The sequence below is a fragment of the Trachinotus anak genome, unplaced genomic scaffold (assembly GCF_046630095.1).
Source record: "Trachinotus anak isolate AG129_WGS33_773 ecotype Australia unplaced genomic scaffold, CSIRO_AGI_Tana_v1 ptg000029l, whole genome shotgun sequence".
In the NCBI taxonomy this organism is placed as follows: domain Eukaryota; kingdom Metazoa; phylum Chordata; class Actinopteri; order Carangiformes; family Carangidae; genus Trachinotus; species Trachinotus anak.
Genome location: NW_027273880.1, coordinates 541146 through 558074, shown reverse-complemented (window position 1 = coordinate 558074; position 16929 = coordinate 541146). Strand labels below are relative to the sequence as shown.

Below are 16929 nucleotides of genomic sequence, written 5' to 3'. Positions count from 1 at the left end.
GGGGACCAACAATGTAAGAGTCACACAATGAATGAGACAGAAAGCACTTAGAAAACGGGACCAGAGAACTGAGGGAGATGGTTTCACATTTCAAATCTGACTAAACTGAGTAACATTTTACAAAGACAGTTGCAGCCACCTAGAAATAACTGAACAACCACTTGATAGTCAGATAGTGTATATGGTATAGCCCACCCTAACCCCTAAGCAGACATATAGTAACCTTACCCAGCCTCACCTAAGTGGGTGGTGCACAATACAACTGAACTAGTGACTGCCGAACATAACTGGGTCACATGGCAGCAGATCATCATCCAGATCCAGAGATCAAACCATGATCCTGCTGGAGAAGCAGACTGGAGTTACCACAGCTGCCGGCAGGAGACGCCCTCCACTGTTAGTGTGTGAGTGATGTTATAATGCTGAATTCTTTTGAGCGTGTTCAGTTAAAGTGCAAGTGTTTCCAGTGTTTAATGGACACTGAGAAGAATATTTACCTGATGAGGGGAAAAGAAACAAATGTCTCCACACAGGTCAGCAGCATGTACACACACCTCCATACAGTCAGTGTCCAGCAGGAGTTCAACTGAGCGACGAGGGGACAGAGTCATGGAGGGAAAATATTCATTTCAAAGTCACTGTTATATTCTGACAGACTGAACAGTGGAGACTGTAGCTGCTAATGTTATAAGCTCCCAGCTCACATGATGAGCTGTCGCCACGTTAGCCTGAACAAGCTAATGTTAGCCTGAACAAGCTAACGGTAGCCTGAACAAGCTAATGTTAGCCTGAACAAGCTAACGGTAGCCTGAACAAGCTAATGTTAGCTTGAACAAGCTAATGGTAGCCTAAACAAGCTAACGGTTGCCTAAATTAGGTAATGTTAGCCTATACAAGCTAACGGAAGCCTAAACAAGCTAACGTTAGCCTGACCAAGCTAACGTTAGCCTGACCAAGCTAATGTTAGCCTGAACAAGCTAATGTTAGCCTGAACAAGCTAATGTTAGCCTAAACAAGCTAATGTTAGCCTGAACAAGCTAACGGTAGCCTGAACAAGCTAATGGTAGCCTGAACAAGCTAATATTAGCCTAAACAAGCTAATGTTATCCTCGGTGAACATTGTGTGTGGAGCGTTGCTACAACAGAAGTCATCGTCATAGTTCACATACAGGAACAGTAACTTGACATCAGACTGCAGCTGCTGATTCATTTAATAATTGAGTATTCTACCAATTATTCTATCGATTGATCGAGTATCTTGATAAGAACTGTTTTTGTCTTATTAAAGAGCAATGGAAAATATAAAAAAGAGAAAACAGGTCTCATAAAATGAGAAAGTAAGTGGTTTACTTTCAAAAAAATCACTTCATTTTTATTGCTAATTTTTCAGACAATATCATCTGTAAAAACTGAAGTCATGTCGTGCAAGTACCATGTTACATTCTTGGTTTTGAAATTCAAAAACAAATCCATAAAAAATAAGAACCATAAAACTTAAATTGATAGCTCGGGCTTTTATCTGCTTCAGTCACTGAATTCCACTGACCTATATTTGGGACAGGTGTCTACATGGGACAGGCCATTAATTCCATCTGCACAAAACTCGTGCACAGGAATTATGGGAAATACTGTCAAATTGATTAATTAAATCAGTGTTAATAAAAATACTATTAATATTACCAGGCTATCCAATAACATATTACAACAAATTCATGTGATCTAGCTCTGAGAGACAGCGTATCTGGACAACCACATGCAGAGAGAGAGAGAGGGAGAGAGAGAGAGAGAGAGAGAGAGAGAGACCATATCAAAATACAGGTAGCCTACTTTAGAAAGGACAAAAGCTGAAGATTGCCATAGTTATTTAAACCTTTATTTGCATGAACAAATGAGATAACTGACAGGGACGATACATCCAGAGAACCGGGCGTCTAATTGAGACCTGCGTTTATTTGACAAACTGTGCAGCCACACCAGGACAGTAAAATGGACTCGGCTTCTAATTGAAGTTCTGAGGTAAGTCATTTCAAATTGTCAAATAGTCATTTCCTAAATGCACACAAGGCAAAATAAGGCTTAGATAGAAAAATAAATATATATTGTATTGTCATTATATGTTAACGTAATGGTTAAGGTCACTCACCCACTCAGGTCAGAGGAGCCTGTGTTGTTCATTTTGTTTAGGCTGCGTGTTGATTTGACTATCATTTCCGGTGGCAGGCTGTAGGGGTGTGGTTTTTTTGCCCGTCCATTTGAGTGGCAGGTTTTTTGTGACAAAGAGGGTGAGCAGGCTCCGATATTTTCTGTTATACTTTGATTGAAGCTTTCTAATAAACAGTCAGAAGTCAACTGGACAAAGTGATGGATTTGTACAAACACGTCGCAGTAAAGAGCCCACTCAGTCTCTGAGCGGCTTTATTTGATGGACAATAGTCGTGACATAGTTCATGAACAATGCTCAGTGTTCAGTGTGAACAGTCAGCAGCAGTTGTTCTGAAGGGAGAGAGGGGTTCACCAGTCTGCAGGAATGAAGTTCAGGATTCATACAAACTCCTGAAAGTTTAGAAAATGCTTCATTTTAAATGTTTTGTTTTCTAGCTCAGAAAAATGCTTGATCTTCAACATAATCTGCTGTTTCCTCATCTTGTTGTTATCTTTTTTTATGACAGGTGATGATTGTCCAGCAGTTTGGAAACTTCTTGTCTGTGGAGGCCAAAGCTGAATCCCTCTTTTTCTTCTTCCTAGTTCCAGCAGTTTGTCTCTGGCCTGATGAAAGCACTTTACAAGTGGCAGCTCTTGTTTCATTTTACTTCATGTATTTTGATGTGAAGTTTGAATTGAAGTGATTTGAAGTTTTGCACTTTGCAGTTTCTATTTGCAACAGTTTTTATTTTTGTATGAAGACATGTTCCCATTTATCTCAGGGCTGCCTTTCCTCTGAGCGGACTGAGGAAATAAATCTGACTCAAGGTTGACACTGAGTTGTAGTAAACTACATTTGATTCAGTGAGATTTTATTTTTCTTTCCTATTAAATTGTCCTCCACAGACAAATGCGAACAGTGACTGAAAACAGCGATCTGGAATCAGATTGCCCTTGTAGTCCAGGCAGATAAGAGCCAATCAGGAGCCAGCATGGGTGTTTATGTCATCGTTTCCAAAGGTCTGAAGTTTTCAAAATAAAACAGGTCCTGCAGCATTTCTGACAGTCTCTGTTTTAGAGGCTGAAGACTCTGGAGGAGAGAGGACGGAGGAGGAAACAGAGAAGAAGAGATGAGTTTAAAACTAAAATGTAGCAGAGTGGGTGGAGCCAAAGACAGGAAGTAAAACAACAGTGGGCACACAAGGTAAGTAATTACAAAAAAAAGGGAAATAAACCAAAGTCCAAGACTCCAGACCATGTCCAACAACTGTCATACAAAGAGCAGGTCATGACATCTTTATTCTTAATATAATGTTTGATCCAGTTCAACCTGAAAATGATATTAGATGAATGGAAATCAAGATAATTCTGTGGAAATAGTGACACACACACACACACACACACACACACACACACACACACACACACACACACACAAAGAGTCATGTGTCTTCTTGTAACTGCAGAGGGAAGTGAAAGTGGTCAGGAGCTCAGACTCCATTAAAAGTGGACGGAGCAGAAGGAGGGAAACTGAAGGCTGAGGCAGGTGAGTGTTAACACAACATTATTTTACTGTCAAAGTCTCTGAGTCCGTTTGTCCCTGTGGACTGTGGAGGGAAGAAGAGTCACAGTGAACTTCTGTCCACACAGAGACACTGAGAGGAAAACCTGTGTGTGTGTGTTTCTTGGTGTGTGTGTGTGTGTGTGTGTGTGTGTTTCTGGGTGTGTGTGTGTGTGTGTGTCTCTTGAGCGGCTTGTTTGTCCTGACTCTTGTGTGTGTGAGCTCACAGTCAGTGTTACTGGTTTCCCTCTCAGACTGACTGAAGTCCTGAAGATGAGTGATTGTGTGGAGGAAGAGGAGGACAGAGCAGAGTCTCCAGGACCCAGCTGTCTGTCTGTGAAGAGTCACTGGTCCAAAGATGAACCTCTGAAATTCAGTCCTGAACCTGGACCCTCAGACTCACAGTAAGAGACCTGCTACAAACCTGTGAACCTCCAAACTGTCTCTGTAACAGTGTTTAGTGTGTTGAGCTCCTGCAGTGATGTCACTTCCTGTGACAGTTGCCATAGAAAAAAAACAGAAGAACATGAAATGATTAAGAAGAAGATTAATTGAAATAAATCAAGAGAATAAACTAACTTCAGGGCTTTCTTATCATCCTTTATCAGCTTCAGAGACTTGCACAGTGATTTCAATTCATTCAGCCAATGATTCATACATGGTTTGGTTTTAAAGTACCAGCATTTGTAAATGATCCTCTTGGACTGTGTCCAGCTCCACATGTCGCTCCAGAAAGACTGATCCACAGTGGAAGAATAAATGTTCCAAGCTTTCAGCCTCATTTTCACAGAACACACAGTTCTTCATATCAAGATTAAACCTCAGTCTTCACAACTTGTTTGTTGGGTAAATCTCATTTAAGATTTTAAAGTTCACCTCTTTCACTTCAGGAGGGAGAGGAAGTGAAATATATCTTCTCCTCATCACCTTCACCTCCTCAATCTCAAACCCCCTCAGTATAGACTTTCTTTTAACTGGGCTGTGGCAGCGTTCCTATAACAGACTGTTTCTAATAACTTTGTACATTTACTGTCTCAAAAGTCAGTTCCTGCTCTGCAGAGCTGTGTCAGTCCAGGAGAGATCTTTAACCATTGATCAATCTGTTAAAGGTTTGAACAGAACATTTGAGTTGGAATTTCTCACAGAACATCTTGTGCTGTAACACATTTCCACTGTCATCCAGAAAATGAGCTGCAGCCCAGATTCCTTCAGATTTCCACTCATCTAAATACACTGATTTTTCACAGTGTAGAACATGTGTGTTGTTCCACACAGGTGTGTTATGTGGTGTCATATTATGTCTATATATTAATTTCCAGTAGAGGAGGGCTTGCTGATGGAAAGTGGAGAGTTTGACTGGTAATGAGCTAAATTCAAAGTCACAGCGTAGTAGAAAGTCTGTTCCTCCCATGTTCTGGAAAATCACATCAGGGACAATGAACCAAAAAGATGAAAGACTGTAACCACTTCAGTTTCAAGACACCACTCAGAATATCAAGATCAATCACATTTGCTCCCCCCTCTTCATAGTTTTTAATTATATCAGTTCTCCTTATATGCTGACATTTATTTCTCCATTTGGACTTAAATGAACTTTATTTATAGTTTGGATCATTGTCTGTGATATGGGGAAGAAGAGAGCTGGTAAATCAGTCTGGACAAACTCTCCATCTTTGTTAACAAAATCCTCCCAGACATGCTGACATCTCTCTGCAGCCATCTTGTTTCCATATTGTTACAGATATTCCTCTTTTCACTCATAATTCTGTCTCTACAAACAACAGTTCCTAAAGATTTCTCCTCCTTCTGAACCTGTATATTACATGCTGACTGCAGGGGGCGCTCCTGCAGTGTCATTATTTCACATTTATTGATGTTTAACCATGGACCTGATGCTTTGGAGAACTGATTGACTGCAAAGCTAAAGGATCTGATTTTCATTTTATAAGAACAAAGTTGGGTCATCCACCAGCTGACTTCTTATTATTTGTTTATCCATCGCATTTAACCTTCAATGTCACTGTTTTAATCAGAGTAGATCACATCTCTGCCACCGTTACAAACAGAGGTGGCCAAGTGCCATGTCCTAGAGAAACACAGCTGTAGATTCCATTGTACAGCAGCCCTATAATCTTAATAAATGTCTCTCCAAGACCAAAGAACCTCAAAGTTTCCAGTATAAACTGATGTTCCACAGAATCAAACGCTTTGTAAAAATCTAGAAATAAAATAAACCCACTCTCTTGGATTATTTCACTAAAATCAAAAAGGTCTAATACAGGCCTCGTGTTATTATGAGTGTGTGTGTGTGTGTGTGTGTGTGTGTGTCTCTTGAGCAGCTTGTTTGTCCTGACTCTTGTGTGTGTGAGCTCACAGTCAGTGTTACTGGTTTCCCTCTCAGACTGACTGAAGTCCTGAAGATGAGTGATTGTGTGGAGGAAGAGGAGGACAGAGCAGAGTCTCCAGGACCCAGCTGTCTGTCTGTGAAGAGTCACCGGTCCAGAGGAAAACCTCCAGTCTTCAGTCCTGAACCTGGACCCTCAAAGTCACAGTAAGAGACAGTTTCTACCGTAAACTGAGCTTAAGATGATTCAGTTATTAGACATATTTGACTGTGACATGTTAGTGATGAAGAAATGTCTTCACAGAGGGAGGAAGAGGAGTGGTCTCTCTGTGGAGGTGCAGCTATCCTGCTGTGCTCTGTGTCAGGACGTCCTGAAGGATCCAGTTTCTACCAGCTGTGGACACTGGTTCTGCAGACAGTGCTTCACCTCATACTGGGACCAGTCTGGGTCTTCAGAAGATCCCCCCTGTCCCCAGTGTGACCCCAGACCCAGAACCAGACCTGGACTGCAGACAGCCAGTCAGAGCAGCACTGTACAAAGTGAGACTGAACATGTGTCTGCTGATGTCTTCAATTCTGAAACCAGGACCTGTTGTTTTCTCCAGTGTCAGTTGTTCTATCACACAGCACTGACATTTCAGATGATTCTAAAAAGCACAACATTAAAAAACTTTTCTTTGCTGCTCTTTAGTTTTTCTGTCGCTGATGAAAATAATCAGCAGATTCTCTGTCTTCAGTCTGACATTGTCTCCTCTCTTTCAGCAAATGGTGGTCTGCAGGAGGTTTTAGATCAACATAAGATCAGTCTGAGGAGCAGATGTGAACGTGTGACTGAGGGAAGTGATGGAACAGGAAGTGGAACCCTCCTCAACAGGATCTACACTGAGCTCTACATCACAGAGGGACAGAGTGAAGAGGTTAATACCCAACATGAGGTGAGGCAGCTGGAGACAGCTTCCAAGATGAAGATCCTCCATGACGCTCCAATCAAGTGTCAGGACATCTTTAAAGCCTTACCTGACCAACAGAGACCCATCAGAGTGGTTCTGACCAACGGCGTCGCTGGCGTTGGAAAAACCTTCTCAGTGCAGAAGTTCAGTCTGGACTGGGCAGAGGGCTTGGAGAACCAAGATGTGAGTCTGCTGGTTCTACTTTCGTTCAGGGAGCTGAACCTGATCAGAGAGCAGCAGTACAGTCTTCTCAGGCTGCTCCATGTTTTCCATCCAACATTACAGAAGGTCACAGCAGAGCAGCTGGCTGTCTGTAAAGTTGTGTTCATCTTGGACGGCCTGGATGAAAGCAGACTTTCACTGGATTTCAACAACAGGGAGGTTGTGTCTGATGTCACACAGACGTCATCAGTCAACCTGCTGCTGACAAACCTCATCCAGGGGAACCTGCTTCCCTCGGCTCTGGTCTGGATCACTTCCAGACCTGCAGCAGCCAATCAGATCCCTCCTACACGTGTTGACAGGGTAACAGAGGTACGAGGCTTCACTGACGCCCAGAAGGAGGAGTACTTCAGGAGGAGATCCAGTGATGAAGAGCTGTCCAGCAGAACCATCTCACACATCAAGAAGTCCAGGAGCCTCCACATCATGTGTCAAGTCCCAGTCTTCTGCTGGATCACTGCTACAGTTCTGGAGCACATGTTGACTACAGAGCAGAGAGGAGAGCTGCCCCAGACCCTGACTGACCTGTTCTCACACTTCCTGCTGGTTCAGACAAAGAGGAAGAAGCTCAAGTATAATGAGAGACATGAGACGAGTTCACAGGAGCTGATGGAGGCTGACAGGGAAGTTCTTCTGAAGCTGGGGAGGCTGGCGTTTGAACATCTGGAGAAAGGAAACATCATGTTCTACCAAGAAGACCTGGAGCAGTGTGGTCTGGATGTCACAGAGGCCTCGGTGTACTCAGGACTCTGTACTGAGATCTTCAAAAGAGAGAGTGTGATCTTCCAGAAAACAGTCTACTGCTTTGTTCATCTGAGCATTCAGGAGTTTCTGGCTGCAGTCTACATGTTCCACTGTTACACCAACAGGAACACAGAGGTCCTGGAGAACTTCCTGGGAAAACAACATGTTGATTTAACCCTGGATGTCTTCCTGATGGCAGGCATGGAGAAATCCCTCAGAAGTAAAAATGGTCACCTGGACCTGTTTGTTCGCTTCCTTCATGGCCTCTCTCTGGAGTCCAACCAGATACTCTTAGGAGGTCTGCTGGGTCAGACAGAGAACAGTCCAGAAACCATCCAGAGAGCCATCAACAACCTGAAGGAGATGAACAGTGATGAAATCTCTCCTGACAGAAGCATCAACATCTTCCACTGTCTGATGGAGATGAAGGACCACTCAGTTCATCAGGAGATCCAAGAGTTATTGAAGTCAGAGACCAGATCAGAGCAGAGACTCTCTGAGATCCACTGCTCAGCTCTGGCCTACATGCTGCAGATGTCAGAGGAAGTTCTGGATGAGTTGGACCTGATGAAGTACAACACATCAGTGGAGGGACGATGGAGACTGATCCCAGCTGTGAGGAACTGCAAGAAGGCTCGGTGAGTCCAGACATGATCAATATAATTATCAATCAGTCGATTAGATCAGTAGTTGAGTCAAATTCAGATGAATTCAGTTTTCATTTATTCTCATTATTCTTAGTTTTCCTTTGAAACAATCAAAGGTCAGTTGTGTTTTTTTCTGGAGGTGTTGTAAATGCTGTGAGCACCAAAATGTAGATGTTTCAGTTGGTTGTGATTGTTGCTGTTAAGTTCATAAAAATACTTGTTTTGTTTATTTGTAATAATTGTTGGATGCTTCATTGATTTGTTAATGTTCTGTGTTGTTTTGAGTCTTTTTGGTTTAATTCCAACCAGATCAAACTAATTAAAGCAGCTCCACTGATCTTACACCTCAGTGTGTTTCCAGTTGTTTCCAGGTGTTTCCAGGTGTTGGGGAGGACACCTGCATATGAGAAAACAGTAGTATTAAACCTTTAGTATCTCCAGCTGTGCAGTCTGATAAATGTCCTCAGGTGATGTCACCTGAGTCAGGGTGGGCGTAGTCTGAAGACAACACCAGACATCTGGAGCCCCCCCTCATCTCTGCTGCATAACACACCTTAATCTAACAGCTAATGGTTGGTGGTTGAGGTGCGCTGTGGGTAATGTAGGCAGCTAATTTTTCTGAGGAAGAAGAATGCGTGAATGAAAAAAGAAGATGTCTCTGGTTCAGCTTTGTTGAAACTGTCCATTGTGACAGTGTTACAGGAGAGCAGTGATGAATCTGTGGAGGTCTGTATTCAGGACTCATGAGGTTTCTATGACAACAGTCATCAGTGTTTGACCCTTTAATCGCAGGAGAACAGTGGGCTCCAATGAAAGCTGCTTTAAAAGTGGAGCTGAACAGCAGCCACTGTGGTAACAACAAACACTGATGGGATAATGGTTCATGATCAAACAGAATGTAACAGCTGCACAAGCAGAGAAAAGTCATCACATCAGTGAAATGACTCAACTGGTCAAAGCAGACCAAGAGTGGAGATGTAAACCCCTGAGTGTATTGAACTGATCAAGGCTGAGCTTTATTGATTATTGAACTTTTCATGTTGAAGAATGAACTTGTGTTTTTTGTCATGGTTGAGCTTTAAAGTCTTTCCATAGATTTCTCTCTTGTTGCTGTAGAGGAGAGTCGTATCAGGAAATGTTCAGCTTCAGCCAAGAACACAGGTGTGAATCTATCAGAGCAGAATGGGAGGATTCAGTCTTCTTCTACACACCAGAGCTCAGTGTCATGTTTCTGTGAAAACCAGATGATCAGACTCTTTTGCTCTGTGATTTGACTCTGCTCTGCTGCTGCATGGAGCTGACGCTTCCAGGTTGTAACTGTAGAGTCCACTTTGTGTTGATCACTAGTGTTTTACTGAGGACAGTTTGTTCATGGATCAATGTGGGCGCTGCCACTGATTCACCACAATGAGCCAGATGTGTTTTATGCAGTGGTGTGTGTTGACTTCTACAGAGAGGCAGCAGAGCCAAGCAATCTGGAGTCAGTTTAAAAACACTGGAGAATAAAACTGTTTTTCTGAACAAGATTCTGACTCTGGATCAAATCATATGATGGAAGCAGAAATGTAACATCATTTTCCCTCCTTCATCTGCACAACAAAGATTCCCATGAAACTCTGCAGGTCTGAGAGAGAGTGATGAGAATTATTGTTTCATGTCAAACACAATCAGATCAGATGAGCTGAGCCACAGATGTGAAGAGCAGATGTTCATCACATCATCATCTTTTCTCATCAGATGCATTTTAACTTCAGTGTCTTTTATTACAAACTGTCTGATTTTATTCTAACACATTTTATATTTTCTCTCATCACAGACTTGGTGGTTGTCGACTCTCAGAGACTCACTGTGAAGTCGTGTCCTCAGCTCTGAAGTCCAGCCCCTCCCATCTGAGACACCTGGACCTGAGTGAAAATGACCTGATGGATTCAAGAGTGAAGCAGCTGTGTGCTGGACTGGAGAGTCCAAACTGTAGACTGGAGACTCTGAGGTCAGTTCACTGACTGGAACTGTTGTAGTTTTATATTCAGTTCAAATCTATGAAGTTCCAGTTTTTCATCATCAGAGACGTGTTGGTGTTATCAGGGAACGTGTGTGTTCACTGTTCACATTGGTTTGAAGCAGCAGCAGAAAGAGAAGGAGAAAGGTGGAGCAGAGAAGAATGAAGAAGAACAAATACTGGAGGAGGAAGCAGAGAAATGTTCCACAATCACAGAGAGATTCAACATCCAGTAAAGAGCCGGCAGCTGAAATGCTAAGCAGGGGCGTTGTAGCTAGCTGCTAGCTCAGCTCATAGTAAATGTGGCTAGTATAGCTAGCTGCTAGTTGTTGGGCAGCAGCCCTGTGCTTGTGTTAGCTGCTGTTTGTCTTTGTGTGTTATTAACAGCTGGGACTGGTGATCTCCAGGTAAAATGAAGGGTCCCACTCGGCCCCTGGATGAGAGCAGTCACAGTGTTTGTGATTCAGAGCAGCAGAGAATTGACAGAGTTTGATGTTAAAATCAGAAAGTTGATGAGAATCAAACTGCAACAGTCTCACAGATCTTCTGCTGCTGCTGCTGATCTGAACACCTGCAGCTCTCTGCAACCAACAAATATTGCAGCTGTTGTTGTGTGTTGATGTCAGCACTGCAGCATCATGGGAAGCCACAGACCTTCAGACTGCAACACAAACCAGATCAAAGCAGGGCCAGTGGCTGAGGCGGGAAAGTGGAGACAAGAGGAAACTCAGCTGGGACATGGAGGCAGGAAGGATTAGATTGATGCTGGGAGCAATTTATGAGCAGCTCCCACCTCCCCAACATCATAGTGAATAAACAGCTGAGGAGCAGATGTTGTGTTGTGGTCAGAAACACAGCAGCTTGTGTATGTTGTGGAGCTGACAGTACCATGGGAGGACGCAGGAGAAACGGCCTCTGAGAGGAAACAGCTCAGATACACAGAGCTGGCAGCAGAGGCAGAGGAGCCTGCTCTGAAAGCTGAGCTCCAGGGGAGGTTGGCTGTAGGGGTTTTGTTGGCAGATCAGTCTGGTCCCTGTTACCTGAACTGAGCTGCTCTCACTTCTGTTCTCTTCAAGTCCACGTTGTGCTTCTCTGAACCTGTGCACTGTGAACTCAAAGTGCTCCAGGTGTCCTTCATGTCATATCTAGTTGATTGTGTGTGAACACAACAAAAGCTCAGACTTGATCTTGAAGAATGGAGCTTCTTCTAATCACATGAGTAACACAAGTGGTCATGTGACTGTGGTTCAGGAGCAGTTACCAGAGCAGACTGACACTGACACTCAGAGAAACTCTGTTCATCAACTAACAGACCTAAACCGTGGACGTTGTGCTGAGCTGAAGGGTTGTAGGACTGTGAGCACAGGTTTGATCTCTGCTCTGTGACCTTCATTAACCCCGTCCTCACTCAGTCTGCTCCTCATTGGGGGTTGATGTGAAAATCAGATGAATTCTACTTCCTCGTTCAGTGAAGATCTAAAGACCTAAATTTCGACATGACACCGAAAGAGTTACCCATAGTGGATTTGATTACAGCTACAGAATCTGCTAAAAAGAAAAACAACTTAATCGAAACTGAGGCCGAACAGCTAAGGTTAAAAGTGTCCGAGGCCAAGGACCCCCCTCCAACCTCACTTTCGAGGAGAGGAAAGCAGTGACAGCATTGGGCAAATACCAAAACATCACAATACTCCCAGCAGACAAGGGTAGATGCACAGTTGTGCTCAATACAACTGATTACCAGGACAAGATCCCTGTACTACTCAGCGACTCTAACACCTATGAAACTCTGAAACGAGACCCGACCAGTGGTTATAAAAAGAAGGTGATAGAATGTCTACAACAACTGCAAAAAAGAAGGGGTCGTTGACAAAACACAATATTACCGGCTTTATCCCCAGGACTCCATCCCCTGCCTATATGGACTCCCCAAAATCCATAAAGAAGGGGCCCTGCTCAGGCCCATTGTCAGCAGCATAAACTCACTCACATACAACATAGCCAAATACATAGCCAATATCCTGGTACCTTTGGTGGGCAACACCCCACACCACATCCAAAACTCCATAGACTTAAATGGAGCCAGATGAAGCCATGGTTTCCTATGATGTGACTTCTCTTTTCACCTGCATTCCAACCGTGGAGGCTTCGGCCTCAGTAAGAGAACGACTCACACAGGACAACTCCCTGCAAAACCGAACAAATCTCAAACCCAGACACATTTGCCAGCTTCTGGATTTATGCCTAAACACTACATCTTTCCAGTTTGACGGCAAATTTTACAGACAAAAACATGGCTGTGCCATGGGTTCACCAGTATCCTCCATTGTGGCAAATCTATACATGGAGGAGGTGGAGAACAAGGCTTTGAACTCCTTTGAAGGAACTACACCGAGCCACTGGTTCAGGTATGTGGACGACACATGGGTTAAAATCAAAACCAAAGAGGTGCAAACTTTTACCGAACACATTAACTCAGTGGACAAAAACATCAAGTTCACAAGAGAGGATGTCAAGGACAATAGTCTGCCCTTCTTAGATTGTGACGTCCATATGAAAAAGGACAGGAGCCTCCACATCGGGGTATACAGAAAACCCACACATACAGACCAATATCTACTTTTCGACTCACACCACCCCCTGGAACACAAGCTTGGTGTTATCAGAACCCTGCAACACAGAGCTGATAACGTAGCCACCAGCTCACAGGCCCAAAGGGTAGAACACAAGCACCTGAGAGGCGCCCTCACAACTTGTGGTTACCCCAACTGGACCTTTGTGAAAACTGCTTGTGCTTCCAGAAAGAAAAGTAGCAACATGGTTGAGAAAGAAAAACCAAACAAGAGAAACAACATAGTTATCCCATATGTGTCTGGGGTATCAGAAAAACTCAGGAGGATCTTCAACAAACACTGTATCCCTGTGTATTTCAAACCCTGCACCACACTCAGACAGAGACTGGTACACCCCAAGGACAGAACACCACACACCCGAAAAAGCAATCTGGTGTATGCAGTCCAATGTAATGAGGAATGTAAAGACCTCTACATTGGAGAAACAAAACAACCACTGCATAAACGCATGGCCCAACACAGGAAAGCTAACTCCTCAGGTTTGGACTCTGCTGTCCACTTACATCTTAAGGAGAAAGCTCACTCCTTTGAGGACAGCAAGGTTCACATCCTGGACAGAGAGGACAGGTGGTTCGAAAGAAGAGTGAAAGAAGCCATCTGTGTAAAAGTAGAGAAACCATCCCTCAACAGGGGAGGAGACCTCAGACACCACCTATCTCCAATTTACAATGCTGCCCTTTCATCCCTTCCCAGGAGATTTAACAATTTAACCTCTAAAAAAAACAACTGTTCACAAGTGGCATGTGACTCCAACGACTGTTGTTATAACACAATAGGGCTCTAACAAAGTCGAAACCAACTCTCCACCAAGACAGTCACTCTAACGACTGTCGTTGGCAGATGGAGCACAAAGGGAACCAATGACATCATCAGCCTTGTGAAAGCCCCTCCCAGAGGTTAAAAATACCTGAGTCTCCACACCAGATAGTTGGACCAGTCCCAGCCTGGTCAGGTGCGAGAAAGAACTGATGAAGCCTCTTGGATGAGACGTGAAAAGTCTTCCTAGACAAATAACCAAGTCCAGTTGCTTTGGATTTAAAACTCCTTTGAGTAACACAAGTTCTTCTTTAAATATGTGGACACAGAGAAATATTTTCCCTCCTCCTGTAAATGTGACATTGTGCAGTTGTTTGGTGACTTTGGAACATTGAAGCTGCTCCACCATGTTTGTTCTGAACAGTGTGACTGAGTTCTCACTGTTTGTTCACGTCCTCAGTGTTTTGTTTCTGTGCTGATGTCTGTAGTGTCAGAGAGGGAACAGACTAAACAGACGTGAATCCTCTGATTCTCCTCTGATTACAGACTGAACTGAGGTCAGCAGCAGCTGATCAACCTGTGTTCACATCAACAGCTGTATGAATGTTGTGCTGACATTTGGATGATGTGTGTAGATTATTGATCAGGACAAATCTGATTGATTATCAATCATCGATCTACATCTTTGATTCTTTATTCAGATTGGACAACTGCAGGTTGTCAGAGATCAGCTGTTCTTCTCTGGTCTCTGCTCTGAAGTCCAACCCCTCCCATCTGAGAGAACTGGACCTGAGTGAAAACCAGAACCTGAAGGGTCCAGGAGTGAAGGATCTGTGTGGTTTTCTGCAGAGTCCAGACTGTAGACTGGAGACTCTGAGGTCAGTTCACTGTTGTAGATCTTATATCTTGAATCCACAGCTAATGAAGCTTCACACACAAGTTGAATCCATTGACTGTGAATGAATGAATGACATTGTAAATAGTTGTTGTCTCATGTTTCCAGTTGTTCTTCTCTCAGACTGAGAATGATTCTTCAGTTTCAGCTCATTTCACTCACTTGTCATGAATAATGTCTGTTCACTTCAGTTCAACCTTCACAGCTCACACACTCGTATTTCTCTCAGTCAGAGGACTCATGTTTTCTAAACCCACTGGAGAAAATGTCCAGTGTTAGTTGTTCAAGTCAATTCATTTTTATCACAACAACATACACAAGATCCTCACAACTAATATTTGTCCAAAGAAAGTGAAGAAACAATCTTCTTTTTTTCAGTAGATTTCACTGAAGTGTCAGGACTAATGTCTGTTTGATCAAACTGTGTGTCTGTTTTCATCTGTAACACAACACACACAACTGTTGTGTTGAAAATGTTGTGTTGTACTGACATGATGATGATCCACAATAACAGAAGAACAAAGTCACTCTACTCATTTTAGACAAAGATCACTGATCAGGACAAATCTGATTGATTATCAATCACTGATCAACATCTTTGATTCTTTATTCAGATTGAGGAGCTGCAGTTTGTCAGAGATCAGCTGTTCTTCTCTGGTCTCAGCTCTGAAGTCCAACCCCTCCCATCTGAGAAAACTGGACCTGAGTAGAAACCAGGACCTGCAGGATCCAGGAGTGAAGGGTCTGTGTGGTTTTCTGCAGAGTCCAGACTGTAGACTGGAGACTCTGAGGTCAGACTCCATGTTTTCTTTCTGTGCTGAGATGAATGTGATGTGAAAGTTGTGTTGACACTGAGCTGCAGACATGAGGCTGATATTATACTGATCCACACTGAGGATCTTCATGGTAAAGTCTGTTTTCTTCTTCTCTGCTTTTAGTCCAGTGACTGTTTCTCTTCAACTTTCACCTCAAGACTTTTTAAAACACCAACAGAAACACATTGAATCTGTCAGACAATAACTGATCTATAATCAATAGCTGATGGTCCCAACACTTTTATAAAGCTCTGTGATGTTTGTATTGACTCCAATGTTCAAAGCCAAGTTGTCATACAATATAAATCCTTTAGGTTTGACTGTGTTAAATATTTGAGCTCAGTCACCAGGTGTCTGTGTCTCTGCCGTTCCATCAACTAGTGAATTTAATATATATTTCTATACATTTGTTCTCATGTCTCCAAACTTCAGCCTGACATGTTTGTTGTCTTTGAAAACTTGAGGATCTTTAGTAGAATCTGCACAACATGAGTTTGTATAGATGGAGCCACAGGTGGAGCTGGCAGAGTTGAAGAGGTGGAGTCACTACGTCTTTATTGAAGCAGCAGCATGTTGTCATGAATATTAATGAGAGCTGTTTTTACTTTGTCTGTTTGACTCTTTGTGGTTTCAAGCAGGAACTTTGTCTCCTAAACTCACATCTTTGATTCTTTATTCAGATTGATCAGCTGCAGTTTGTCAGAGATCAGCTGTTCTTCTCTGGTCTCAGCTCTGAAGTCCAACCCCTCCCATCTGAGAGAACTGGACCTGAGTGGAAACCAGACCCTGCAGGATCCAGGAGTGAAGGGTCTGTGTGGTTTTCTGCAGAGTCCAGACTGTAGACTGGAGACTCTGAGGTCAGACTCCATGTTTTCTTTCTGTGCTGAGATGAATGTGATGTGAAAGTTGTGTTGACACTGAGCTGCAGACATGAGGCTGATATTATATTGATCCACACTGAGGATCTTCATGGAAAAGTCTGTTTTCTTCTTCTCTGCTTTTAGTCCAGTGACTGTTTCTCTTCAAATTCAACCTCATGACTTTTTTAAACACCAACAGAAACACATTGAATCTGTCAGACAATAACTGATCTATAATCAATAACTGATGGTCCCAACACTTTTATAAGGCTCTTTGATGTTTGTACTGACTCCAACATTCAAAGCCAAGTTGTCATAGCAACAGGTTGTTTCATCACTTTAAATCCTGTAGGTTTGACTG

At 43.1% G+C, this 16929-nt stretch overlaps 2 protein-coding genes across 3 annotated transcripts in view; one reads left to right on the top strand and one right to left on the bottom strand.

Annotated features, from left to right (window-relative positions):
* LOC139611995 (protein NLRC3-like) overlaps positions 1 to 16929 on the top strand; it is a 418379-nt gene that overhangs the window by 299008 nt on the left and 102442 nt on the right. For both annotated transcript variants that reach the window (XM_071467102.1, XM_071467101.1), the window contains 2 exons: positions 15508 to 15684; positions 16389 to 16565. In XM_071467102.1, coding sequence (XP_071323203.1) covers positions 15508 to 15684; positions 16389 to 16565 — 354 coding nt within the window. The remainder of the gene's footprint in view (positions 1 to 15507; positions 15685 to 16388; positions 16566 to 16929) is intronic.
* The window catches only part of LOC139611996 (NACHT, LRR and PYD domains-containing protein 12-like), a 173090-nt gene that overhangs the window by 60275 nt on the left and 95886 nt on the right, over positions 1 to 16929 (bottom strand). The gene's annotated exons all lie outside the window — the stretch shown is intronic.